The 27,967-nt window shown below is 41.7% G+C and overlaps 1 protein-coding gene across 8 annotated transcripts in view; it reads right to left on the reverse strand.

The window, feature by feature from the left end:
• Positions 1–1,547: 1,547 nt before the first annotated feature.
• ANKIB1 (ankyrin repeat and IBR domain containing 1) overlaps positions 1,548–27,967 on the reverse strand; it is a 280,095-nt gene continuing 253,675 nt past the window's right edge. For 4 of the 8 annotated variants that reach the window (XM_033931149.1, XM_033931147.1, XM_033931148.1 and 1 more), the window contains exons 17-21: positions 27,605–27,656; positions 24,037–24,096; positions 20,930–21,020; positions 17,241–17,374; positions 1,548–5,240 (exon numbers count right to left, since the gene is read on the reverse strand). In XM_033931149.1, coding sequence (XP_033787040.1) covers positions 4,521–5,240; positions 17,241–17,374; positions 20,930–21,020; positions 24,037–24,096; positions 27,605–27,656 — 1,057 coding nt within the window. In that variant the 3' untranslated portion in view covers positions 1,548–4,520. Of the gene's footprint in view, positions 5,241–17,240; positions 17,375–20,929; positions 21,039–24,036; positions 24,097–27,604; positions 27,657–27,967 lie in introns of all 8 variants that reach the window. The other 4 variants (XM_033931153.1, XM_033931152.1, XM_033931151.1 and 1 more) reach the window with 4 other exon arrangements.

The raw sequence follows: 27,967 nt of genomic DNA on the forward strand, positions 1-27,967 counted from the left end.
TCAAGTCCCGGAAACACTAACTGCAAAGGTCAGTGAGAGAAAAGGACTCCTGCAGCACTTTGAAGCCTGTTAACGGCAAACGTAAAGACCGCGTCAGCCAAATTGAATTCAATGGCTGAGGGAAAAATAAAAAGGCGCTCACGAGGACAAAAGAGGGGAAAAAATGTTTCCCCACTCTATTTTTTTTCTTAAAAAAAAAACAACCCAAAAAAACAAAACTTGAAAAAACAATTAAACTGAAGAAGAAAAATATGCGTGAGCGGGAAGGCAAAAGGCAAAAAACTGAACAGCGTTAAAAAACACAACTTAGCTCTGCAGAAAACTAAGAACTGAAGAGCCGCGAACCTGCGTCGGTTGGGAAGGCACTCGTGCATTCACAGTGTGGGAAGTTTGTGAACTTTCTTAAAATCTTAAAGTGGCGATGCACTTTTCCAGCTGTTTGTACTGGGGCTCCATGGTATATATTGAAGTACTAAGGCCAATACTGGGCAGACTTGCACGCTCTGTGTCCCGTATATGGCCATTCAGCTGAGGATGGGCTGAGGAGGGCTTTGACGGCTGGGTGTCAGGTCAAAAGCGCGCCGGGACAAAGGCGCGCCCAGACAATTGAGTGCAGTGCGCGCCGCCGCTCTAAATTACTGTTTTTAGCGCTCTGACGGGGGGCGTGGGGGGGACCCCCCACTTTACTTAATAGACATCGCGCCGCGTTGTGGGGGCATTGTGGGGGGTTGTAACCCCCCACATTTTACTGAAAACTTTACTTTTTCCCTGTTTTTAGGGAAAAAGTTCAGTTTACAGTAAAATGTGGAGGGTTACAACCCCCCAAGCCCCCCATAACGCCGGCACGATGTCTATTAAGTAAACTGGGGGGTTCCCCAACAAAACCCCCCGTCGGAGCCCCTAAAAACTGTAATTTAGAGCGGCGTGGCGGCACACGCTGCGCTTAATTGTCGGCGCGCACTTTTGTCTTTCGCGCCGTTGTCTATGAACCAACAGCTGGGATGGTTTAGATGGACTGGAGTGAGCTTTGTTGGAGACTCCAGTAGATGGAACCTAAGCACAGAACTGGGCAGAAAAATCTAAGAAAAAGGACAATTTAAATTAAAACATTAATTTATATAGAGTATACAGTTGGGCAGACTGGATGGACCATTTGGGACTTTATCTACCATCATTTACTATGTTACTATATGAAATTTTAAGTTGTCCATTGAGTACCTATGTTCTTATACGATTTGTTGCTTTAGCATTGGAGAACCCCTTGATTCTGATAAGTATACATGTTGAAAGTACCTTAATGAAAAATTTCAGCCTTAAATGAATCACTTTGATTAAGCTGTGGAAATCTTCTAGCCATTAAAAAAAAATAAGTTTAAAAGCAAACAAGGTGTCTTCCCATTACATTTCCATCCTGCTGTATGCATGATAAGGGCTATACAGAAGAAAGATGTTAAATACCATCAAGATCAGATAAATCTAGACATGTTTCAGGATAAGTCTATAAAGAAAAACATATTTGAACTGTAATGAGACAATGAACATGATTTAAGTAATAAATGTTTAATCAGAGAAACTTTACATTTCATTGACAGCATTAATTTTGCCAAACATCTACACACTTTCTTTTTTACATCCTATCAGAGAGGGAATGTATCAAGTATACACTGTGAAAGTGCAAACAACATTTCAAGGTTATAGCAGTTTCTTGCATTAGAAAATTAAATTGTTTACAAAATAGGCCTGTCAAACTAGTTCTGAATTGCAAAGTTCTTAATCTGGTGTTATTTTCCTCAAATATATACAAAGAAAATGTCATAGTCATGTTCAGGATAAGGTAGCATCGAGTCAGTAACTATAGCAAATGAATCCTCCTCAGAAGCTACATGACTCAGCATCATCACAAAGAACACTCTTGTAGCTTAGCTCTGCAATTCACACTACTGAGCCATTGTTCACACCTCCGAGGACTTCCTTCTTAGAAAATCATAATGCAATCAAGAAAAACCACCTGCAAAGATTTAAATGTATTACCAATTCAGAGGAACATCTACAGATAACTACTAGGCTGTAGTAGCTTAAATTCAATTAACAAATGAAAGTCAGTATTCTTTTCAAACATGACAGTAGTAAGGGGGAAGTCACAGCAATACTTATAAGAATGGTGGACTATCTAGCTACGGTCAGTGAATTTAAAGGCACATTAAAAACACTATCAGAACAATACAAGTTTAAGATCTTTTTAAAATATTTTCAACTAATATGTACCACTGGGACACTAAAATGCTAAAAGACGGGTTTGCAGTACTTATGTTTAGAAATAATATATCCTACTCGTATAACTATTTCTCTGTATATTTGCCTGTAGAGACGAAAATCCAGATGTGAAATTGTAATATCACCTATCTAAATTACTTATACCTAGCAAATTGAACTAAAAATGTTGTGCATCCATCTCACTTTTATAATACAATTTCATTAAAAGAGAAACAGTCATTTAGACAATTTACTCGTAATTATATACCGTTGGATTTTTATTGAGCACTAATTGTAGTTCTGATACCTTAAACAAATTTATAATCAAATACTTTCTTCACAGTAGCAGGATAGAAATAACTCAAAAGTTAACTTGTTCACACTAAAACAGTAATCACACAGCCAATCCATATTGTGCAATTTTACAGATTTGCTACCAGTGCAAAAACACTGACTTGACATTTAAGTCATAATATTTGCTGTACAGGCAAGGCCGTGGGTGGTTTATGGAGGTTTGAACATTTTATAGCATAGTTATTCCAGAAGGGAGACATTAAAATCCAAACCAGTTGCTATTTAAAACGTGGCAGCTATTCATTTGGGTTAGGCAAAGGCACAGTAACACATTGTGCAGAACATTGAAATTCTAACCAAGCTGTCAGTGAACCTGCTCTTTTTAACCAGGGGTCAGTTATAATGCAATTTTCACATTCAATTATAACAAAGTTACATTAAAAGAATAAGCACTTTAAGTGCTTAGAATGCATGGTAAAAATAATAATAATGGAAACCGAGAACTAGGATTGCACTTCCATTAAAGTGCCTCTTAAAATATGCTGCACTTTTTTCCTGTCACATTGCCTTTTTTAATATTCAAAAATCTATTTCTAACAACAGCATTACATTTTATTAAATTAAGATATAGGCTACACTTAGATAGCGTTACTATGGCTATGTAAGCCAACAAGAGAGAATGCTACTGTGTGGTAGCATCGGCTACAGAAAATCTTCTGATCCATTTATAGCAAAGGAGGAACACTGAAATTTTTAGTCATATTCACTTATTTTAGCTATTTCTAATTTGGCACACTTGGACTGTAAATAAAGATGAAAAATAAATGTGTAACTTTTGTAGAAACGTCAAGTATTCCTTTACTGCACAAATAAGAACACAAAAAAGCAAGGGAACACCCTTATCCATATGGCTAGCCTTTAAAGGAAGGCTGATGCAAAAAAAAAAAAAAAAAATTATGAAAAAGCAAGAATGGCAATGGAGTGCTAGGGTGGGCCTGGTGGTCAATGACACATGCCAATCCCTAGTCAACCTGAGTTCTCTCTTTTGTTGCTCAGCTTTGACTGGAAATGCTGTAGAGCAGGGGTGTCCAACCTGCGGCCCTGTGAAGTATTTTGTGCGGCCCAGGTCAAGAGCGATGCAGTGTTTCCCTCTGCTGCCCCCGGGTGTTTACCATCTTGCTGGCTCCTTCCTCTGTCTTGCTGCAGCATTTACGCGGCCCCAGAAACATGTTTTTCAGCCAATGCGGTCCAGGGAAGCCAAAAGGTTGGATACCCCTGCTGTAGAGGTAGCATTTACAGCTTCCAGGGGCGGGAAGGAGGTCAAGGTCATTGGTGGCTGATTTTAGGGCCCATGATTATAGCTTGCTAGGTGGAGCCCTCCCCCAACCAAAGGACCGTCACTGCAATAATTAAACTACATATGTTGATAGGTATCTAAAAGAGGGGCACAAGTTATACATAGTTAAGAATAAAGGCTCGTGGCACCAGATCCCAGCTCTGGTTTCAACTGAGCTCAAGACTTAACAGAGGAGGAGGAAACTGCAGTGTTAAAAAGAAAATTAATAAAGTGCTAACTGCTGCTAGATTGTGGATTTTTAAAATGGTGATGTCTAAAGAAGCCCAAGAAAACTCTCTTATTGAAGAAAAGTGGTTTTTAAAATCTATTTTTGTGGTTTATCAGTATTTTAAAGATAAGCATTTCCATGGCGACAGGGATGGCGTCTCATAAAGAAGGTGGAATAAAATTTACTTTTTGACTTGTTTATGAATATAAAGGCAAATATCCAATAAAACACAAAGAAATGTCTTAAAAATTCAAATTAGCACAGAGGACCCCCCTATATCTTTAATTCTCATATTGTCAGTTTTGTAAACCGTGATGGAACTGCATGGACTAAAATTTCTAGAACCCTTCCTTCATATACTGTACTGTCTGTAAACTTCCAGCCACAGAGGATCCTAATGTTATCTGTTCATACCAAATGTACCTGTTCAGTCCATTCACTTGCAGTCTGTGGTGTTTGACTTGCAACATCTTCTGAATTGGTCACATAGTTCCCAATCTGTGGCACCATGTCAGCAAGAACATTTCCTTCATGAGTACTTTCTTCTGCTTGGGTTCCTCTATCTTCGTTTATAAGTGCATCCTGAAAAAGTGCGTGCTCCTCCTGGACACTCTGTGCTACATCCGTCAGTGTTGGTTGTCCAGGCTGCTCTTCAGTGCTCAGCTGCTGGGAATCCTCATCAATGTCTGCAGAAGCTGAAGGAATTAGTGCGATACTCTGAGGGTTCATGTCATGGAACCAGGCCATGATATTGCCAAGCAAGTTTTCATTAATAGTGGGGTCTTGGCTGGTAGAATCAGGGTCACTGGATACAGTATATAATCCACTGCGTGCATCACTGAAAGGGTGTGAGCAATCAGCTGAGTAGGGATTATTAGCCACACCTAGTCTCATCAGACTGTCCCCAAGTTCTAAAAGTTCAGAGCTACTCAGAGCTGCTCTGCTATTATCTATGTTTATAGGAGCTGGCCCAAGCCTTGTAGGCAAGGATGAACCTATAGCCCCTAAAGATGCTTCATTAGTAAGGAAGTCTCTAGTTTCCTCATCAATTGTCAGGCCAGATTCTTGCAAGGACAGTTGAATAGCAAGCAGGATATTTGGATCATCTTCATCCAGGGAACTAAGAGCCTGAGAAAATACATACTTAAGTTACTGCAAGGTACAATGCAAACAAATATAATTCCATTTGACAAATCAAAAGTATTTTTTGACTTTAGAAAAGATTTTTGCAGATAATCTTTCTCACTTGCTTATTGTTATTGCTAGCTATTTTTTATGAATTTCTCTGAACTTGAATTTTGACTCAATTGCAAGAGAATAGGATTATACAATTATGTCTTCACAGAAAAATGCATCCTAAGAACTATGATTCCTTCCTGACAATGTCCTAGTCTTCTGCTGCCTAAAAGACACCACAGTAGATTGGAAGTAGTAAAAGAGAAGAACTTTTGAAGGAGAGGTTAAAAATAATGCAAAAAATAAAATATCATTTCAATAAATAAGCCTTACTCTTTTTTCAAAGAATGCAATTTTTGTTTTACAGTGCTTTACTTTCACAAATATAAATTTTTATTTAGTTGATTTTTTGCTTCAAGGCCAATGTACTAAGCAGTATGAAGCTTCACAAAAGTATGCACATTATTTTATGAACCTGATTTAATGAACCCAGTAATAAAATAGCAACTATCCTTGAGCTGCTGTATACACTTCAACTTTTTTGGCAGACAATCGAGAGAGATGCAGGCACACTCTATGATTAAGTTACCCAACTGATCCATTGTGCAGAGCTGTTCTCAAACTCAGTGAAGCGTTTAGAACTGGTTTTGTCCTTGAGGGCTGACAGCAGATCAGGTTTTCAGTATGTCACTAATGAATATGAGTAAGATCTGCATACAATAGTGGAAGTAGGCATGCAGAACTTGCTTATAGATGTTTATTAGAGATATCCTGAAAACAAGATCTATTGGTGGCCTTTAAGGAATGGGCATGAAGACCAAGGCTGTAGAAGCTCCCCTGTATTTGTGTGGGTATGTTAACATTAGGTATGCCATACCTCCTTAGTCTATGTCTTAGCTACTAGTGAGTTGTTGCCTTTGGGCAGGAAGGGAAGGGGTAAGAAAAAGTATGGTTGCGTTTCCCATTACAGGTATGAAACTTTGCTTTCTTTGTGCACAAGTAGGGGAGATGCAGACACATTATATCAGGGGTTCTCACTCCAGAGTCCAAGGGCCCAGGAATGTGGATGGGAAAAAAATTACTTAGTTTCACTAACCTCAAACTAAAATTTAGCTTTATATTCAATAATGAATGCATGCAACAAAGCAATTTATTGTCTCTAGAATCCAGTCTAGTCTCTAGACTATTAATGCCAATAAACCTTATTATCTAAAATTATACCCTAAAAAAGCCAAACCAAAATGCATTTGATTGTGTGCAATACCTTTTCATCAGACAGCATATAACTGATAACACTGGCCAACACTCATTTTGGTGCCTCAAATGTTAGATTTGTTTCTGGATATATTTGACCTGCTGATTCCAAAAATGGCACCAGTTTTCTCCTATCATCTCTAGTTTTTTAGATACAGAACAAGTGCTATATACCACTCTTCACTCTGCTTGCCCATTAATAAAATCAGGATATTTTAATGTAATGTTTAAATTAATATCTTTTAAACATGAAGGAAACATATAAAAAATTAAAAGTAAAGTGTACAACATGAAAATCTACTTACCATGTATACTCGAATATGTCAATCCAAATATAAGTCGAGACCCCCCTTTCCCCCCAAAAGGAGGAAAAAATAAATAAATAAATGGTTGACTCGAATATAAGTCGGGCAGCTTAATATTCAAGTGTCCTGCCCCGTCAGGCTCTGCACCCAGCCCCTTCCTTCCTTCCCCTGTCAGGCTCTGCACCCAGCATCCTTCCATCCTCCCCTCCCCTGTCAGGCTCTGAACCCAGCACCCTTCCATCCACCCAGGTTCTGCCCTGCCCATCTTCCTACCTCTGCCGATCTGGTGGAGGTGCAGTGGGTCCTCTGCCAAACATTGGTGGAGGTGCAGCGGGCAGGAGCAAGCTTTCTGAACTCCTGCCCCGCTGCTAACCGGCTGAACGCATCCACTTAGTCCAGATCAGGAGCACGAGCAGCAGTGTGATTTGGCGCTGCTTCTTGGTGCTGAGTGGCTTCCTTACTGGCTCCCACGAATCCTGAGATTCCAAGTGTGCCACACTGAGGAGGAAGAGAAGCACAGGCCAACTGACTTGACTACAGGACATGCCTCTTGCCATGAGAGATATGTCCAATAGGGCCAAAGGTTCTCAACACGCAGTACGGCGCCAGCGCTACATGTCTAGCGACTTCCTGCTGCTGTCTTACATCTCCCGGGACTCCTGCCTTCCTCGTCTTCTCTCCCCATCCCCAGACCAGCAGCAGCAGCTCGGTGTGCATTTAACTTCGCCACACAGCTGCCGCTAGCATTAGTTTAGACGTAGTTCCATCAGGCAGCCTCAGGGCCTTTGCTAGGTCGGTCCACTTTGATGATGCTACTTCCTCTTTTATCAGAGGGGGGCCAGCCTAGCAAAGGCCTCGAGGCTGCCTGATGGAACCGCGTCTAAACTAATGCTAGCGGCAGCTGTGTGGTGAAGTTAAAAGCACAGTGAGCTGCCGCTAGAGAGAGGAGAGATACTGCTAGACAGAGGAGAAGGGGTACTGCTGGATAGGGAAGGAGGGAAAGGATAGAGAGGTACTGTTGGGCATGGGGAGAGGGAAGGAAGAAGAGGTGCTGCTGGACCTGGCAGAAGGGGAGGGAAAGGAAAGATGCTGCAGCAGCACACTGGAGGGGAGGGTGAGATGGTGCATGGGGAGGTCATATTAGTTGTGAGCTGAGTTGGGGGAGGGAAGGAAAAAAATTGTTGCTGGAGGAGTGAGTGATGAGAGAGGGAGGAATGGACATGGGGTGGAGGAGAGAGAGAAATGGTGCATAGAGAGCGAGTACGTTGGATTGGGGGTGGGAAGGAGGGATGTCACTCAAGGGAAGAGGCAAGGAGAGAGAAAGAAAGCGTACAGAAGGCAAAAAGTGTTAGATTCATGGAGAGGGCGAGATGGATGGGAAGGACAGAAAGGAGGGAAGGAGAAATGTTACACTCGGGGAGAAGGGGGAGAGGGCAGAGAGTGAAAAGTTGGACTCATGAAGTTGGTTAGGCGAGAGAAAGAGGACCGGAGGAGAAGCAGCATGCAGGAGGAAGAGAAAAAGAAATGCTGGACTGGTGGAAAGGAGGGAGAAATGTTGGATTAGGAGGGAGGCCAGAAAGGAGGAAGGGAAGGGAGATGGACTGCAGTGGGCAGAAAGGAGGAAAGGAGAGAGAAATGTTACACTAATGAGGAGGAGAGATGACTAAAGGAAGGGAGAGATACCAGACCAGGAAATGGAAGGGAAGAAGGGGAGTCTGGTAGCACCATAGAAATAATAGTAGTAGAGAGAGATGCCAGATTATGAGAAGGAGAGTAGAGAGAGCCTGCCTGGGAAGGGAGGAAGGAAGGAGAGAGATGTTGGATCACTGGGAGGGAGGAAGAAGGAGAGAGATGTCTGCCTACTGGGAGGAAAGTAGAGAGATGTTGGACTACTGGGGGGGGGAGGAAGCAAGGAGAGAGATGTCAGACCATAGAAACGGGGAGGGAAGGAGAGAGAGATAGGAAGGGAAGGTAAGACATGGAAAAGTAGATTTTGAGAAGAAAGCAGAAAAATAGAAAAACTGAATGTTAAGTTAATGTCAAAGACGTATGCAAGGCAGAAAGTGAAGAAGGAGAGAAAAGCAGTCAATGGATAAGGCAGCACTGGAAACATAGTTAAAAGCACAGAGAAATAAAGTCACCAGACAACAAAGGTAGGGAAAATGATTTTATTTTCAATATAGTAATTGAAATGTGTCAGTTTTGAGAATTTGTATCTGCTTTGTGTGTATATGAAAAATGAATGGAAAAAATTGCATTACAATTAGTAAAGGGGGTGGGATCTGGGGCAGAGTTTGGGTGGAACTAGGGCAGAGCTTGGAAGGTCTGTGGTTGGGGTACTCAGTTGATATTTGTTAGACACTGCTGTAGTTGAGAAACACTCTGTAAGCAATCAGATGGCGCCAGCACTTCTTCTCTCCGGCCCTCTTCCCTACTGGCATCTTATCTGGAGGGCCTCTGCACATGAGTGGACATTGAGGTGATGATGTCATGCATGCACGTGATGTCATCATGGCGACATCCGCACACTTCTAGGTGCCTCGTGCCATGGCCACTACCTTTAGCGTGCCCCGGCTTGAGAAAGTTTGAGACATACTGATGTAAGACTGACAAAATGGCCTTATGGATCCATCTAGAGATCGTGGCCTTGGAAGCATGCAAGCCTTGCTTAGTCGAATGAGTCAGCACAAACAGATGGTCAGAGAGTCTAAACTCACTGGTGACCTCTAGATATTGAAGAAGCACTCTTCTCATGTTCAACTTCTTCAAAATGTATTCCTGTTTCTCAGAAACTGTAGGCTGGAAAACAGGTAAACACCTCTTGATTAACATGAAATGACAAAACCACCTTCAGAAGAAAATAAGGAACAGTGGGTAGGGAGATTCCAGTCGCCGAGATTTTAAGGAAAGGCTCTCTACTGGAAAGAGCTTGGAAATCCGAGACTCGTTGCGCTGAGGTTACTGCTACCAGAAAAACCACCTCTATTGTCAAGTCCAAGAGGTATGCTTCTTCTAGAGGCTTGAATGGAGCTTTGGTGAGTCTTTGCAGAGCCATGTTAAGGTCCCACAAAGGGAACGGTGGCTTGATTGGTGGTTTGATGCGATGTCTGAATAAGATGCCAGCGTAGATCTAAGGTCCTGATCTCTGAAACAAGAGAACCCAGTGACTTGGACCTGAAGCAAAGCCATGGTGAGGGCTTTGTAAAGGCCCGCTTGGAAAAAAGCTAACACTACCAAATCCAGAGCTGAAAACTGCTCCACACATTCTTGGGTGCACCAATGCTGAAAAGTCTTCTACGCTCTAGTGTAAGCAGGGACTGTAGTTGACTTCTTTTGAATATCTTTTGTGCTCTAATGCTATGCACTCAAGAGCCATGCCATAGGTCAATTCACTTTTATCCACAGGAAACTTCCCGTTAGAGCATGGTCATATTATGATCACCCCAATTATAAAAAATGCGAAAGAACCATCAAACTCCCCTGCTAATTATAGACCAATTGCTAGCATCCCCCTATTTACCAAAATAGCAGAAGGGATGGTAAAGGCGGAACTCGTTGCATATCTTGAAAAATTCAACATCCTAAGCGACAATCAATCAGGTTTCCGCGCAGACCATAGCACTGAAACCATCATAGCCTCCCTTCTCGACCACCTCCACACCCTCTTTAGCCAGGGCTCAAGCGCCCTGATTATACAACTTGATCTGAGCAGTGCCTTCGACCTGGTCGACCACTCCATTCTCCTTGAATGCCTGGCCCACATCGGCATCTCCGACCAGGTCCTCAACTGGTTCCAGGGGTTCCTAAGAAATAGATCCTACACAGTGCTCAAGAACAACTTGTTCTCATATAGTTGGGACAATACCTGCGGGGTCCCCCAGGGCTCCCCCCTGTCACCCACCCTGTTCAATATCTACCTGGCCTCCCTAGGGAACCTTCTACACAACCTCAAACTCAAATCTTTCATTTATGCAGACGACATCACAATAGCCATCCCACTAACCAATTTCTCACAAGAACGACTCAACTACATTACAAACATTCTCAACCAGATCGAACTCTGGATGTTATCTTTTAGACTGAAACTCAATCCCGACAAATCAAAATTCTTCCTAGCCACCCCCAAGGACAAAATCAAGGACACTTCAATTCAACTAAAAGGACAAACTTTCCCCCTCGAGCCCACGCTAAAGATACTGGGAGTCACTCTGGACAAAAATCTATCCTTAGAAAACCACACCGATCTCATGGTCAGGAAAAGCTTCTCCGTACTGTGGAAACTCCGCACCATAAAAAAATACTTTGACGACACCTCTTTTCGCCTACTTGTACAATCCTCCATCCTCAGCATCCTTGACTACTGCAACATCATATACCTCAACGCCACAAAGAAAACCACCATGAGACTAAAAATAATCCAAAATACCGCAGTGCGTCTCATCTTCGGCCTTAAGAAATGGGAACACATCACCCCCTTCTACCACCAACTTCACTGGCTGCCATTTGAATCTAGAGTCCTCTTTAAATTCGCATGCTTCTGCTACAAATCGATAAATGGTTCAGCACCAAGTTACATCAATTCTCACTTTAGCCTCTACAACACAAACAAGAAATCCCGTAGAATTCAGTTGTTCGCCTTCCCGTCTCTAAAACTCTGCCACCTTAAAAGATTCCTAGACAAAACCTTCGCCTTCCAAGCAGCAAAGCTCAACCCATGGCTTGCACAAATGATACTCGAGGCCCCCACTTACCTAGGCTTCAGAAAATCACTCAAAACCTACCTATTCGGCAAACAAGACCCCTAACAACCCCCCCCCCCCGCTTACATTACTACACGCCCCCCCACCCACCCCCGCTCTTCTCCTCCCCTTAATTGCTCCCCTCTCCCCTAGCTCCCCTCCGCCAGTCATCCTCTGTTAAGTTCGATTAACACTGCTTATATCCGATAAACTATTTATATCGGATAAATTATCTTTACATGATAAAATGCTGTAAACCCCGCTTTAACATTTGTTTCTATCTGATAAATTGTGTATTGCTGATAAATTGTTGAAAATTGTTCAAACTGTTTGTAAATCTGCGTGTTAACGCAGATACTACTGTAACTGATGTAAACCGCCTAGAACTCTCCGGGTATGGCGGTATATAAGAATAAAATTATTATTATTATTATTATTATTATTATTATAAGAGCAAAGTGATCCGGATCCTCCGTACATATTGGACCCTGCAAAAGGAGGTCTGGATGCACCTGTAATCAGAGGCTGTGGCCTGTTCGAAGACACATCAGATATGCATACCATGGCCTGTGAGGCCAATCTGGAGTCACCAGAATGACTCTTCCCTGATGAGCTGTAATCCGTTGAATGACTCAGTCTATCATGGGTGAAGAAGGAAAGACGTACTACAGAACGCCCTGAGCATCTAGACCCTAAGCTTCTGGGCTCGAATCTTCGACTGAAGAATCTGTCTGCTTTTTTGTTTTTCACCATCACCATGAGGTCGAAGTGTGGACAACCCCAGTGCTGAACAATGGCCTGAAGCACTGCCATTGACGGCGCCTACTCACCCGGATCCAAGGTCCGTTTGCTAAGGAAGTAGGCTTGAACATTGTTCATGCCTGCAACATGCCTGAAGATGATGCTTCACCCAGTGAGAGCATACAGGCTTCCAGACAGAGATGTACTCTTGGTGCCTCCCTGCCAATTGACATATGCCATCATTGAAGCATTGCTGAAGAAGACTCTGACCACTTGACCTTCGAGAGTCTTCTGCGATTTCACCAGAGCCAATTGAATGGCATGCAATTCTAGCCTGTTAATCAACCACATTTTCTGAGAGGGCATTCAACGCCCCTGAATTGGTAAGTGGTTGCAATGGGCTCCCCAGCCCAGGAGACATCTGTCATTATAACCACCCAGAAAAAGCAATCTGCAGAGGCATGCCTTTGTAGAGGGACTGAGGATGGAGCCACCAATGCATGCTGGCTCGAGCCTCCAGTATTCAGGGCAAAGACTTCTGTAGACCAGCGTGAAAGTAACGCATTCTGAAGAGAATGCATGTGGGCTCTCGCCCAAGGCACCACATCTATTGTACCACCTCACTTCCCCGAGAGTGAATCCAGACCAAAGCACTCATTTTTACCCACGACTACACAAGTTAAAGTAAGACTGGGTGTCACTCGGAGAAAGTTGCACTACAGATGAATATCACCAGTAAATCCCCTCCCTCCAGTGCAGCCAAAGATGTCTTGCCATAGTCTTCTCACCAACGGCTTTATTCTCTGCTTGCCTCCACACTAGCTGTACTGGGATAGCATGATCAAGGTATTGTTTATTTGATTAGCCTCTTAAAGTAAAACCATCAAAGTGGTATACAATTACGACAAAATCACAGGAAAGAAAATACAAAAAAGTGATAGGAAAGCAAATAAGTCAGAACTCTCCACCTGCCATGTCCTCCAGCCACATGAACATCCCTACTCCATGGCCATTGTGAATACCATACCAGCAGTGACAAAAGGAGATCATGATCCTTAGAATCAGGAATATTGCTTTGAGAAATGTACAAATTCTGACCTTGTTCCTATGCAGGGGCCACTACCAAAGGACATGGCATTTACTTTCTCACAACATCAAGGCTTTTGTTCTATGGCTGGTAAAGGACCCCACCCTCATTAACTTCCAACTCCCCAAAGTAAGCAAGAAGCAGGCAGACAATGGGGAAACCCTTTAGGGTGCACAAAAAATAGTAACTAAAAGAAAGAGAAGCATGGAAAACACAAAATGAAAATTCTGGCCCCATCTTCTGCATCAAAAAAAGAAGAGACAAAGCCTCGAAATACTATGGAACAGTAGCCAGAAGACGCACTGGAGACATCACAACCACATCAGGGCTTGAGTCTTTATTGTGTAACAGAGACGGCGATACAATATACATTGTCCCCTGAGGAATGTGATGTAGTTGCCGAAACTGGGTCCTAGTTGGGATTTTGCATATTTTTAAGGTTGGGATTTTGTACATTTTATGATTTTACTTCAATAAAGACTTGAACTCTGACATGGTTGTGACGTCTCCAGTGCCTCTTCTTGTTACTGTCCCAACTTCTGCACACCAGATTCATCAGCAAAGCATCATTATTCTGCCAGGGAAGTGCCCTAAGGTGCCTCCCTTTCCCAAGCATATACCAAAAGATACTCCCAACTGGATCATGTCATGTTTATTCAGCCATATCAAATTGCCTTCTGGCTGCTGTCAGTTGAGATATGCAGTTGAAGGAGATGTTCGCTCCATTGATGTGGCCAGGTATCTACATAGTAAGGGTGATTTGGTGGTGTGACTACTAGAAAAGGCATCCTCTGGATAAGCTGGACAGCTGCAGCCATCATTGTGACTGAGATAGAGGTTATATAACTGATTCTGGGGATAAAAATGACACAGCAGTTGGCGGTATCGTTTGAGATGTGCCTGGGAGGGAGCACACCATAAGGGACTCCCTTAGCAAAATGATAGTGGTTTGCTAATGGGGGCTCTCTGGTGGGTCTGGTGCAAATAAGTTGGGGTTAGAGTGTTCATTTTGTGTTCTGCATGTTTCTCTCTCTTTTAATCGTGTGTGCACCCCTATTGGCTTTTCTCCAACCTGCCTATTTATGGTAGCCTTGGGAAAATGTGCTTCATAGAAGAGTTTAGCAGCAGGGCTTGTTCAGGCAGGCATTTCACAAGAGGCTGATGGTCAAAATAAGGAGACAAAAATAAGGAGAGAGAGATAAGGTGGTCAAAATAAGGTAAGGTGATCAAAATAAGGAGACAAAAAAGTCATGTACATATAATGTAGAAAATAAGACACTGGTATGGCAAAGGAAGCTTTATTGTTGATCAAAAATAGCATATCTCTCAAAAATAACAAACTTTCTTATAATAAAGCTTTACATATGGTAGGATTAGCTCAGAAACACGGAGGGGTAATCAACGGGGCAACCCCCCCAACCTGATATCCTCCACACTTTTTAGCTTTTTTAAAATTTCAAATTATGAAAAATTGGTGAACTTCAAATCACTTCAATAAAGCTTAATTCGTGAAAAAACACTTAGCTATAACGGAAGCTTTATTGCCAAAATGGTTTGTATTTAAACGGACACAGTAATAAAGCTTTCTTTGCCATACTGGCTTTTCACCAATCTAGTGGTGGAGACTACAGTATAGTGCCATGAGGAGGTAAAGGTCATGCTCTTTGGTGGGCATTGTACTAGAAAAGGACTAGAGTCTGTAGTGTTTTTCAAGGGAATCAGCATAGAGCAGTGATCCCGATTCTGCAGGCCACATGCTTTTTCTGCCATTAATATTGGTATGGAGTTCAGTTTTGGTCAAGAGGTGATGTTCATGTAGCTGTGTTCTCTTGTTGCTGCCTCTATTGGACCTGAGGGGAGAAAAAAAGCAACTAGTGAGGAGATTGAGGCAGATTGGCTAATTCTCTCTGGCATTCCCAGCATTGTCCATCTGTCGTGGTGCAGGTCTTTTTTTTTTTTAATGCTGAGCAGCAGTGTATGGAGGAGAGTCGCATCCACTCTGGAGATGTGGAAATGGTAGATTGGGGAAGAAGGAATGTACAACTAGCACAGGAATTCTCATGTATGCCTGAAGGAGCCTTAAGACTTCTCAATTTGAGGAGAGTCTGCACACTAGATCATCTGAAGGATACTACCGTACAGTGCGACTGCATTCCCCTGTTGTCTATGGAGAACCCTTGTTACGCTGCTTTGCGTTCCTAGCTAATGAGATGCTTTGCATAACTTTACATTGTAACCATTTGTTACACTGATTTTACACATTCATTCACAAAAGAAAGTCTGCACTAAATTATACACTTTAAAAGGAGACATATATGCATGTTATCCTGTTTAGTACAGAATATTATTGCATAAACATGCTTTTGTTAGTGTAGGAGTTGCTTAGTATATCAACCCTATAAAGTAAAATATTACTTTATTTTAATAAAGTAAATTATTATTTTTTTCATTATTTATCTAATTATATTAAATACTAGTGTTTAAGCCCGTTACATTAACGGGTGCTAGAATATATGCCTGTCTGTCTTTCTTTCTTTATGTCTTTCTCCCTGCTCCTGTCTCTTTCTTCCTTTCTTTCTGTCTCTCCATCCTGCTATTTTTCTCTCTCTCTCCCTGGCACCCTTTGTCTGTCTGTCTTTCTTTCTGTCTGTCTCTCTGGTCCCCTGTCTGTCTTTATTTCTGTCTGTCTCTCTCCCTGGCCTCCTTTGTCTGTCTGTATTTCTTTCTGTCTCTCTCCCCCCCCCATTTTCCTTTGCAGAAGCAGCAGCGGTATTTCCCTTCCCCTCCAGGTCCCTGTGAAGTAGTAGCAGCATTTTCCCCCACCCCCCATTCCCTTCTCTCCCCCCCCCATTTTCCTTTGCAGAAGCAGCAGCGGTATTTCCCTTCCCCTCCAGGTCCCTGCTGAAGCAGTAGCAGCATTTTCCCCCACCCCCATTCCCTTCTCTTACCGTGAGCTGTCCTGCTCCGTTCGGCCCCTCCCCCTTCCCTTCCCGCGGGCTGGCCTGCAAGTTTCAAAGTACCGGCGGCTCTTCTCACGATCCCAGTGGTGGCTGATCCTCCTGTAAAGAGCAGCCTGTGATGGTGTCCGGCTTTTGCGAACTTCGCAGGTCGCTCTCTAACTCGGTAGCACGTTCCCTCTGACGCGATCCCGTGCATCAGAGGGAACGTGCTACCGAGGGTGGAGAGTGGCCTGCGAGGTTCGCTAAAGCCGGACACCATCGCAGGCTGCTCTTTACAGGAGGATCAGCAGCAGCAGCGGCGGTGGCGGCGAGTTAGGGTGGGAGGTGTGTTCTCTGCTGAGGACGCGGGCAGGGAGAGAGCTTGCCTGGCTTCCATGGTGAGTGAGGGCAGGAGGAGGGGAGTGGCCAAAATGTTCCCTGCCGCCGGATTGGCGGCCACGGATCAGAAATCACAGCGGCAGGGATCACGGAATTTCAAGAGCGCATGCACGCTCTAGGGTTTTATTATATATGATAACAAGCAAATAAAGTAAATTATTTGATGTTTTAGTTAGAAAGTGCAGTGGAGGAGTAGCCTAATGGTTAGAGTAGTGGGCTGAGAATCAGGGAAGTCTGGCTCCTTGTTATCTTAGGAAAGTCACTTATCCCCCTCCATTGTCTCAATCAGATTGTAAGCCCTCTGTGAACACAAAATACCTACTGTATCTAAATGCAACTTGCCTTGAGTTACAACTGAAAAAGACATGAGTTAAGTCCAAATTCAATTTGAAAGAAGAAAAACAAAATGAGTAGGAAAGAGAAAATGAAGCAAATTAAAGCAAAGCAAGAAGTAATGGAAAGGGGAGAAAGCTATACAGAAAAGATACCTGAAGAGAATCCTGGTTTTCAGAGTGACTGACAGGGGTATAGTCATGAAACGAGGAGCTGTGAAGAATGTTCATAGAAGCTGAACTCACCATGGAGGTACCGTGTCTTCTATTGCCACCACCTTCTTGGGTATCTAAAAGTAATTCATACAAAACAAGTTAAGAAAATGCTGCAATCAGTGGGCCTACCCAATTTGGGCTCAAATTCTCCAAAAATTGTGGAACTCTTGTTGTGGCTGATGGAGATCTCTAAATCCTACTAGCTGAAGACCATCTCCTCAAGCAGTTAGCGCTCTTTCAAGTGGCAACCAGCAGCACTTGCCTCAGGCTTATGCCAATAACGGCCCCTTTGCACATGTTCAGTTCTCACACATACACAAGAACTAAGAATGCATGGCTTGCCAATAGCGGCAACAGCCTGGATATACTGCAGCAGACTGCTGCTTGGAAGAGCACTGGATGCCCGAGGAGTACTTCAGCTGATGGGGTTTAGTCATGCCCCATCAACTTGGGTATTTAATATTTTGTATTTGCAGGAGGGGCAGAAGGAATAATGTGCCCACCCACCTGAAATTGCCCATCTGGATTTGCCCCTGGCTGCAGCATCTGTTTTTTTTACTAACTGGTCCTTCCCCTTTCTAAGTTTTGAACTCTTAAATTTGTTAATTTGCCCCTGCTTATCATAAGGAAATGCAAAGCAATGTGTGATGCTGGCTTCAATTCTAATCCACAGTTAATGGGGAGGTATAATGCTGAATTTGCAGTAAAATCTGCATTAACTGCTTAAAGCAGCTTAATAAACATGTCTCAGTCTATAACCACTTAAGTTGATGTGTGTACAATCATAGCAACAGCCAGAATTTATTCATTTATGGCGTCCTCCCAATGTGAAAGGAATTGATCACAAGCAATAAGGAAAATCCATGTCAAAAGGTTCACATAAATTAAAGAGATTACACTAAAATCTTTCACAGAACCATTATCATTGTATTTATCCCTGGGTAAATACACATTTATGAGCCCCTACAATGGACCCCAATTTTTTTTCTCATTTTTGTCTCCCAGAGTTAATGGGCTATATGCACAAAAAAATGATCGTTAAGATCCGTGAGTCACTGTTGACCGATTTTTTGGCTGACTCTGGAACAGTGACTGATGTTCCAACAAGTTTCCATGCAAATGATTTGCACGGAGGCTCGCCAGAATCCCGTCCGATCAGGTGCAATGAGAGTGACTGACATGCGCAGAGCCAGTTTGGAGAAGCTCGAACAGCTGCGTGGAAGAGGAAGCCCCAAAGTAGCCTCCTGCCATTCAGCTGTTCAGGGCTTTTTTAAATGTGTTTTTTAATGGCACAGATGTTGTGCCCCATAAAAAAAAGCCACCCCCCCTAGACCCTATATCAAAAAATCATCAGGAGGGATGCCTACTTCCTCTTACTGCCACAACCTCCCCCGCACTGACCCCCCAAAAAGATTTTCTTCAAATTCTGCTTTCACATCAGTGATAGCAATACAGACTCCTTCCCTGCAAAAAACTGTGAAATGACACAAGCCCCTGCAAATGGATGCTCAGAAGTTTCCCATATATTAGCACCAAGTCTACAAACTCTAAATTGATTCTGTATTAATAACACTACTTTTATGTATAACATACTGTAATTTTTACATATTTTAAATTCTTTTAATGTACTTTATGCCCGGTTTTTATTTCTGTGTATTTGATCCTCATGCTTTTGTATTACCGTAATCTTTTATTGCAGTGCTATGATTTACTTTGTACTGCTTTTAGCCAAAAATAACCAGAATATAAATTTCTAAATTAAGTTAAAGCAAATTATATTTTGCTCTAATAAGAACTTTTCTGTGTGCATCTCAATGCTGCTTTCTACTCCACTGTTAAAGTAGGAGGTATGTAAGCATTTCAGAGACATTTAACTGAGAGCCAGTAGTACAAAAAAATGTAGGCAGTAATTTGGGTTTCTTGCTTCATGCTAATTGTACATCGAGACCCAGATTCTGTATAGGACGCCCATCCCGGGTGTCCTATACAGAATTGGAAAAAAAACCCGCCCAAAGTAAACCCGATTTTATAACCGACGTCGGTTTTATAACAGATGCCGGTTACAGAATCGGGTTTTTTGTTTAGAGTTTCGACGCGGCCGCTACACTTTATTGCGGCAAGGGATTTTCCTGCCACGATTAGTATAGCGGCCACAACTACGGCCGCCAGTCTCCCCAACCCTCCTCCCGACGTTCGCGGCAGGAGGGTGCCCAACCCCTCCTGCCGTAAGAATCCGCCCCTCCCCAAAGATCGCCCGCAGGAGGGTACCCAACCCCTCCTGCCGGACCTCCCCCAACGACCCCCCCAAACAAAATGCCCTAACCGCCCTCCACGGACCCCCCCCATGGCCTCCCCGAAGATCGCTGGCAGGAGGGTGCCCAACCCCTCCTGCCGGACCCCCCCCAACGAACTCCCCCACCCCAGAAACCCCCTCAAGCTTAACGCCAAGTTGGCCAGACGGGTCTTCGCACTGTCAGGCCAGCAGGCCCGCCTCTGTCCAAATGAAGCGGGCCCGCCTCTCCCCTGCCCAACCCACAGGATCATAAGAACATAAGCAGTGCCTCTGCTGGGTCAGACCAGAGGTCCATCATGCCCAGCCATCCGCTCACGCGGTGGCCCATACAGGTCCAGGACCTGTATAGTAATCCTCAATCTATACCCTTCTATCCCCTTTTTCTTCCTAGAGTGGGAGAGGCCTTAGGCGCTTGGGCCAATTAGGCCCTAGGATTCTGTGGGTTGGGCAGGGGAGGGGCGGGGCGGGCCCACCTCATTTGGACAGAGGTGGGCCTGCTGGCCGGACAGTGTGAAGACCCGTCCGGCCAACTTGGCGGTAAGCTTGAGGGGGTTTCGGGGTGGGAGGTTCGTTGGGGGGGTCTGGCAGGAGGGGTTGGGCACCCTCCTGTCAGCAATCTTCGGGGGGCGTTGAGGGGTCCGGCAGGAGGGGTTGGGCACCCTCCTGCCGGTGATCTTCTGGGAGGCCATTGGGGGGTCCGGGGAGGGCGGTTAGGGCATTTTGTTTGGGGGGTCGTTGGGGGGGTCCGGTAGGAGGAGTTGGGTACCCTCCTGCCAGCAATCTTTGGGGGGGCGGGTTTTTTTGGCAGGAGGGGTTGGGCACCATCCTGCCGCGAACGTCGGGGGGGGGTGTTGGGGAGACTGGCGGCTGCTATACTAATCACAGCAGGGAGATCCCTTGCCACGATAAAGTATAGCGGCCGCGTCTACTTACCATGTAGGCCAGCATTTTGCTAGCCTACATTGTAAGCGTCTCCCGCTCTGCTAGGGAGATGCGCAGGGCCGCCTAGGTTCGCCTAAGGCTACTGCCTAGCCTAGTGCCAGCTTAGACGGGCTTGTGGGCCTCCCTAGACTCCCGGAGGCGCCTTCAATATAGGCGGCCTGCCTGGGGAGCATTTTTTTAGAAAACGTGCCTCCCGATTCGCTGATTAGACAGTTGTCTACAATCGGGACGCACTTTGTAGAATCAGGGCCCAAGGGCATGTTTCATGCGTTTCCTCAATCCTATTTAGGATGATGCGATATGAGAAAAATTAATGTTTGAAATGGAAAGATCTTCATGCATATATACTTTTTTAAAAATTTAATATTTATCAAACTTTAAACCAGGCACATACCTAATGTGCTCTCACTGGCATCATCAGGATCTGGTGTACTTCGCAGACTGTACAATTCTCCCCGCCTTCGTTGCCTATGTCTCCTTCGATACTGAAATTCAGCATATTCCTGCATAAACCAAAGGTTATAAAGAGACAGGGAGCATGCAGTAGTCTTCTCTTAAGTATTGCTAAGTTAATTTTTACCAAGACTGCACCCCCTACAAAATAAATCCAATTAATTGCATTTAAAATAATAATATATTCCTTAGAAGGGAAAAAGAATCAAAAATTCAGTAAGCTATTTTTTTCTCATCACTGGCTTAAAAACTGGTTATTTGAGTAGCTGAAAATAGTCAACATTCCAAATCATTGCACTACACTTCTCCCTCCGTATTCACGGTGATTAGGGATGAACAGACCCGTGAATACAGAAAATCCACAAATAACTTTTTCACAGTTTTCTATTAAAAATCATCGGGATTATGATAAAACTGCAAATAACTTCCCCAATGACTGACCGTGCCAAAAAGTCCAGGGCTCCGGAGCAGGACCAAGCACGCGCAGAACCCACCCGCTTCCCCACTTCCCAGCTCCATGCTTGCACGCCGGGCTTGGTCTCACCTACCCATCCTTTCAGGCGGTTGTGCACGCTCCTAGCTTGAGCTCTGGCTCAGCTCCCTCCCCCCTCTCATTTCTGGCATTGCCTCTAGCCCACGCAAAACGAGATGGACAACGAGGCAGCAGTGCTGAGCTCCGGGTCCGCTCCGCCCGTTCGCACTATGCCCGGCTTTTAGAAGAGCAGCAACTGCCACCATAGCATCCAGCTCTTCCCATGAGAACCGGGTAAGTGGAAGGCTCCCCACCCGTTCCCTGTCCCACGGTTCAGCTCTCAGTCCCCGCATACTTGGTAATTATTCCAGCCCTTTCCCTTGCACTCTTTCTCTGCCTTGCGCTCCTCCTGCACTCATGGATGACGTGATTTGGGGGAGGAGCCAGCATGCTAAAAACCATGAATAAGCAAAATCTTGAGTGCAGAAACCGCAAATATGGAGGGAGAAGTGTAGTCTCAAAATCAAATATATATATATATATATATTTATGATTAAAGATTTCTAAATTATATGGACAGCGTGTTTCAATAGCAATGAGAGAGTATAGAATCTAATACTTCGAAAGTAGTCCGACTCCGACTACCTCCAGAATCCCCTCACAATATCTTTAGTCACCCAGACCCTCAGAAATGCCACCGAGATACTCAAGTGTGTTTCATAGTATCTGGCTTTATGCATTTAATCTTCACCGGGTCTCTTAAAATGATTTATGATATTTTTTGATGTTGAATATAGTTGTGTCTTTCAAAACAATAAATAATTTATAATAAATATAATGAATATATTTTGTGCTAGTAATTCTTTATGATACTTAGCTTAAAGTGGTCGAGTTCTAAGGGATACAAAAGCCGACATATTTCACCCCAAGGGTTTCTTCAGGGCTACTATCCCTTTATGAAGCTAATCTTCCACGTCGTGACCAGGAACTCAGTGGTCGCGACATGGAAGATTAGCTTCATAAAGAGATAGTAGCCCTGAAGAAACCCTTGGGGTGAAAGGAAGGTGGGTTTCTAAATATTTTTTTGCCCCAGCAGTAGGAAAAAAGGCTGGGGTTGCTATTTTAGTGAATAGGAAATGTTCAGCTGATTTTCAAATGATTGCTTCGGATCCTTTAGGAAGCTGGGTGCATGTTAAAATGGTTATGGGAAATACTACCCTGGATTTATTCAATGTGTACGCTCCAAATTCGAATCAAATGGAATTTTTTAAACATTTACAACAGTTATTACTGCCACTGGCTGCTTTTAATTTAGTAGTGGCTGGAGATTTCAATGCTGTAATGGATCCAATTATGGATAAAAAACCAAGTAAAATTATAAAATCGTTAGGGCTAGATAATTTAATACAATCTTGTGATTTAATTGATATATGGCGTGTTCTTCATTTTAATGATCGAGAATTTTCCTTTTGTTCACAGGTCCACAACTCCTTTTGAAGAATTGATTATATTTTTGTTTCTAATAGAATAGTTCAGCATGTGACTAAGCTATTATAGATTCTATAATTTTGTCTGATCATGGTGGGGTGTGGATCGAGTTGACATCTGATGAACAAGTTTGTTCTAAACCAGTTTGGAGATTTGATAATACTTTGCTTGCTGATTCTAAATTTCTTGGAGATTTTAAATTAAAAATGAATGAGTTTTTCCAACTTAATACCTCTGTGGATATAAGTATTGAAACATTATGGGATGCATTTAAGGCAACTATGAGAGGTAATATTATTTCTTATTCGGCATATATTTAAAAACAACTCAAAAAACAATTTTCTGAATTAGAGTATGAAATTAAAAGATTGGAAACTAAATTAATTAATAGGTGGGAACAACATACTTTGCAAAGTTTATTAAAAGCAAAAGCCAAATATAATGAGATGTTTTCTCAATTTGTAAGGAAATATTTGTTTTATCAGCAAACTCAGTATTATGGTAACTCAAATAGGGCAGGAAGATTACTTGCAAATTATCTTAAAGCAAAAAAGAGGAAAACTAAAATTATTGCAATTAAAGATAAACAAGGAGGTTCACATACTAAAACTGAGCATATTTTATAGCAATTTTTTAATTTTTATAAAGAATTGTATTCTTCTGAGTCTTATGGAAATAGAGAACAAGATGGTTTAGAATTTTTAAATTTACTTAATGGACTGAAGATTCCTTATCATATAAAAAGAAGTTTAGAAGAACCTATATCTTTAAAAGAATTAGAAATAGCATTGAAGTCTCTTAGAGTTGGATCCGCTCTGGTGGTGATGGTTATACTGTTGAGTTTTATGAATCATTTCAAATTACCCTTTTGCCATATTTGTTAAATTTATATCAATATCAACTGAATAGTGGTTGTATTACAAGTACTATGGCTATTCATTGATTGTTGTTTTGCCAAAACCAAACAAAGATTCTACTTTGGTTTCAAATTACAGGCCTATTTCATTAATAAATGTGGATGGAAAACTTATTGCTAAAGTATTGGCTTTACGTTTAGTTAAAGCTCTTAATTTATTATTGATACTCACCAAACAGGATTTGTTGCAAAGAGACATTCTTCTAATAACACTAGATTGGCTTTTCATTCTCTAAATTTGACAAAAAACATGAATGATCCGGCTTTTTTGATCTCCTTGGATGCAGAAAAAGCCTTTGATCGAGTTGAATGAACTTTTATGTATCAGGCTTTAGAATGGTTTGGTATAGGTTCTGGTTTTATTCAAATGATTCAGACACTGTATAGCTCTCCTGGTGCAAGATTATATATTAACAATAATTTGTCAGAACGGTTTAACTTGCTAAGGGGGGGGGGGTTTAACTTGCTCTTTGATGTTGTTCTGGAACCCTTGTTAATAGCTATTAACCAAGCAAAGGGGATACGAGGTATTCCTTATTCGAATTGGGAATATAAGCTTTCTGCTTATGCGGATGATATACTGCTTTATTTGAGAGACCCAGAAATTACCATTCCATGTTTACTTGAATTAATAGAGAAGTTTGGAAAATTTTGTGGATATAAGATAAATTGGAGTATGTCTGAAGTTCTTCCGCTCAATGTTCATTGTACCAAAGGATTATTTGAATCATTTTCGTTTGTTTGGAAAGAAGATGGATTAAAATACTTAGGTATTACTATTAAAAACACAACAGATGAAAGAGAATGAAAATTTTTTATTAAAGAAAATATCAGAAATGTGTGAGCAATGGAATCCTTTGCATCTTTTTTGGTGGGGAAGAGTTCAAACTATTAAAATGATGATGTTGCCTGTGGTTTGTTATCAAATGAGTATGATACCAATTTTTTTTCAGGGGTCATTTTACAAAAAGTTAAATGGTATTCTTACTAAATTTATTTGGTTGGGTAAAAGACCCAGAATTGCTTTAGTACCTTTACAAAAGACAATTGTGGAGGGAGGGGTAAATTTTCCAAATTTTTATAGGTATCATCAAGCCTATATTGGATCCTCCCAGAACTCTTGGAGAATGTCCCAGATTGGTTGTATTTAGAATGGCGACTCCTGTTTCCTTTGCATTTATCTCATCTTATAAGTATAAAATTGCCTGGGAAATATAAAGAAAATAGAATTTTGCTTGATACATGGAGAACTTTACGTTAAGTTAGTAATCTTTCACCAAATCCAATTTCTAAATCATTAAATCAATTTGGCTAAACTCCAAGATTAAAATTGGTGGATTTCAAATCGTCTGGAAGCATTGGATTACTGCAGGTATACGGACATTAAATAATGTTGTTTCAAATAGTTCGCTGCTTAGTTTTTCACAGCTGCAACATAAATTTGGTTTAGATAAATCACAAAGTTTTAAGTGGTTGCAGCTGAAGCAGACTATTCAGGAGGGGTTCCCTGAATGGAAAGATTTTAATACTCAGTATAGTTTGGAATTCCTATGCTTTCAGTCGGATTTCTTGGGTCACCAAGCCGCACAGTCGTATAAATTGTTGTATGGATATTTGAATAAAAAACAAAAAACTGGTCTTAGGGATATTTGGAGCATTGAGATTAAGCATCAAATTTCTGCTTCTCAATGGCCACGACTTTGGTCTTGGAGGTTAAAAAGTACAAGGTCAGCATCTATTAGACAAACTTGGTTCTTTTTGTTGCATAGAGCTTTTTGGACCCCAGTTCGTTTACAAAAGTTGGATAGCTCTAGGTCCCAGCATTGTAATTTAGGTGCTGGGACTTTAGATCATTTACTTTTTTTCTATCCTTTTATCAATGCCTTTTGGAAGTCAATTTGTTCCCAAATTAATTCACTGTTAGAAAATCATGTTGCCATATCTTATGATACTATTTTATTTGGAACATCTATGAGATTAAAGAGTCAACTTTCAGCACACAATAATAAACTTTTGCTAATACTGACAGGGGTTGCCATTCAACATATTACTGGAAATTGGAAGGATTATACTAAACTTAATTATACCTTTTGGTGGAATTCAGTTTGCCATATTTATAAAATGGAGAGAATGCTTGCTTTACAGCAAGGAAACTATGATAGTTTCAAAAAAATCTGGTGGCCATTGATTACATATTCCAATGATCAGACACCTTAGACACCTTTTTATTACATAAGAATATATTCAGTGGGGGGATGGGGATGTATGATATATGTTTTAATTAGTTTATTTCTATTGGATGGGATGGGGGGTTCTTTTATATGATTTTGACAATAATAATTGAGAATGTCAAGTGATTTGTACGAATTATTGATTGAATATTGTACACTTGTTGAAAGATATGAAAATGAATAAAGATTTTTTTTTTAAAAAGAATAAATTATTATTATTATTATTTTAATTTCCCAGTCAAGCTATTTCTCATCATAGATACTATATTTAGTTGTATATTTTTAGCAACTGCTTATATGGAATCAAACTGAAGCTCTGTACACACTTGGTACCAAATTTGTTCTCCTTTTGTAGAAAAGTCTCATACAGTATAAAAGCAAAACTGTGTTTCAATGAAAGATTACTGCATGCTTTATCTGGCACACAGGTCAAAGTGGTTTACATCATAAAATACAAAATCAGGAATCTAGTGTTAGAAAAGCGAAGAAAACAGCAGCCACACAGAACTAAAGTCAAGAAATGATAAAGCTTCTAAAATATATACAATATAAACTATCCAAAAGTGTCTCTTAAAGCAAATTTGGCAATTTCTTATATAAAATTTGATTCATGGGGTAGAAGAAAGTCATTCCAAAGAGCTTACGTTAATAAAAAGGTACAGTACTTTATCTAATCAATTTGAGACAAGAGTGCTAGAAGTGGCCTTATAGAATGGTCCCTTAGCTGCTGATGCTGTGATGACTGGGCTGCACAGGTTAGGAGCAAATGAAAAATATGGGAGAAAATCCCCAGGTAGATGTAAACAATACTCATGGTGCCAAACCTTAGGCCTGATCCAAAGAAAACTGGAAAGCAAAAAAGGAGCATGATGAAATTGGTTATCTCCATCCCCAAATGAAATAAATGCCTGTTGCAGTTGTCTGGGTAGGTAGAAACAATGTTTCAGCCATCATGCTGTGGCTTTCTTCAGGGTATACTGTGAGGTTTGCAATTTGTCTTTCTATCCTCTATCCTGATTGACTGAGGTTTGAGGTATTTGAGGCAGGAAAGTCCATTGGTCATGAATTTGAATTTTGGCAAGAAAATTTGTTGCTTACAAATTTGAATTGTGGAGGGAAAGTTTGTTGGTATACAAATTCAAATTTGTGACCAACATACTTTCTTTCCACAATTCAAATTTGCAATGGACTTTCTCTCCACAATTCAAAATTTGTGACCAATGGACATCCCCTCCACAATTCAAATTCATGACCAACAAACTTTCCCACCAAAATTCAAATTCATGACCAACAAACTTTCCTGGCTCAGTCACCTCAAACCCCAGCCAATCAGATTAGAGGACCCACTATATATAAAAACAAATTGCAGACCTCACAGCATGCCCTGAAAAAAGCCACAGTATGATGGCTGAAACATCGGTTCTGCCTACCCAGATGCATTAAGACCCAGACAATTGCAACAATCACGATGCCAGCTGTGGAAGACTAAGAGAACATAATAAATGTTACCTCAGGTGATGCAAATCCCAAATATTCCCAGTCCCATGTTCCACCAGCGAAGCTATAAATAAATCAAACAATGCATATTAGATCAATTCAAAAGAAGAAGCAACACACAGTCATACTTATTGTTTAAATATGATTTAAAAAATTAAGGTTAAAAGCAGTTTACAAACATTCTGAAATGAGAGCTTTTCTTTAATGCTTTCAGTTCTGTATAAACAGTGGATAAAATATTTTAATATCAGCTAGAGTACAGTACACTTCCTCCTCCGAATCCATGGTTTCAGTATCCGCAGATTTGGTTATTCGCGATTTTAAAACAAAAAAAAAAATTAATTAATTTTTCAGGCTATTTTAAGCCCTGTAAGC

The sequence above is a fragment of the Geotrypetes seraphini genome, chromosome 2, assembly GCF_902459505.1.
Source record: "Geotrypetes seraphini chromosome 2, aGeoSer1.1, whole genome shotgun sequence".
In the NCBI taxonomy this organism is placed as follows: Eukaryota; Metazoa; Chordata; class Amphibia; order Gymnophiona; family Dermophiidae; genus Geotrypetes; species Geotrypetes seraphini.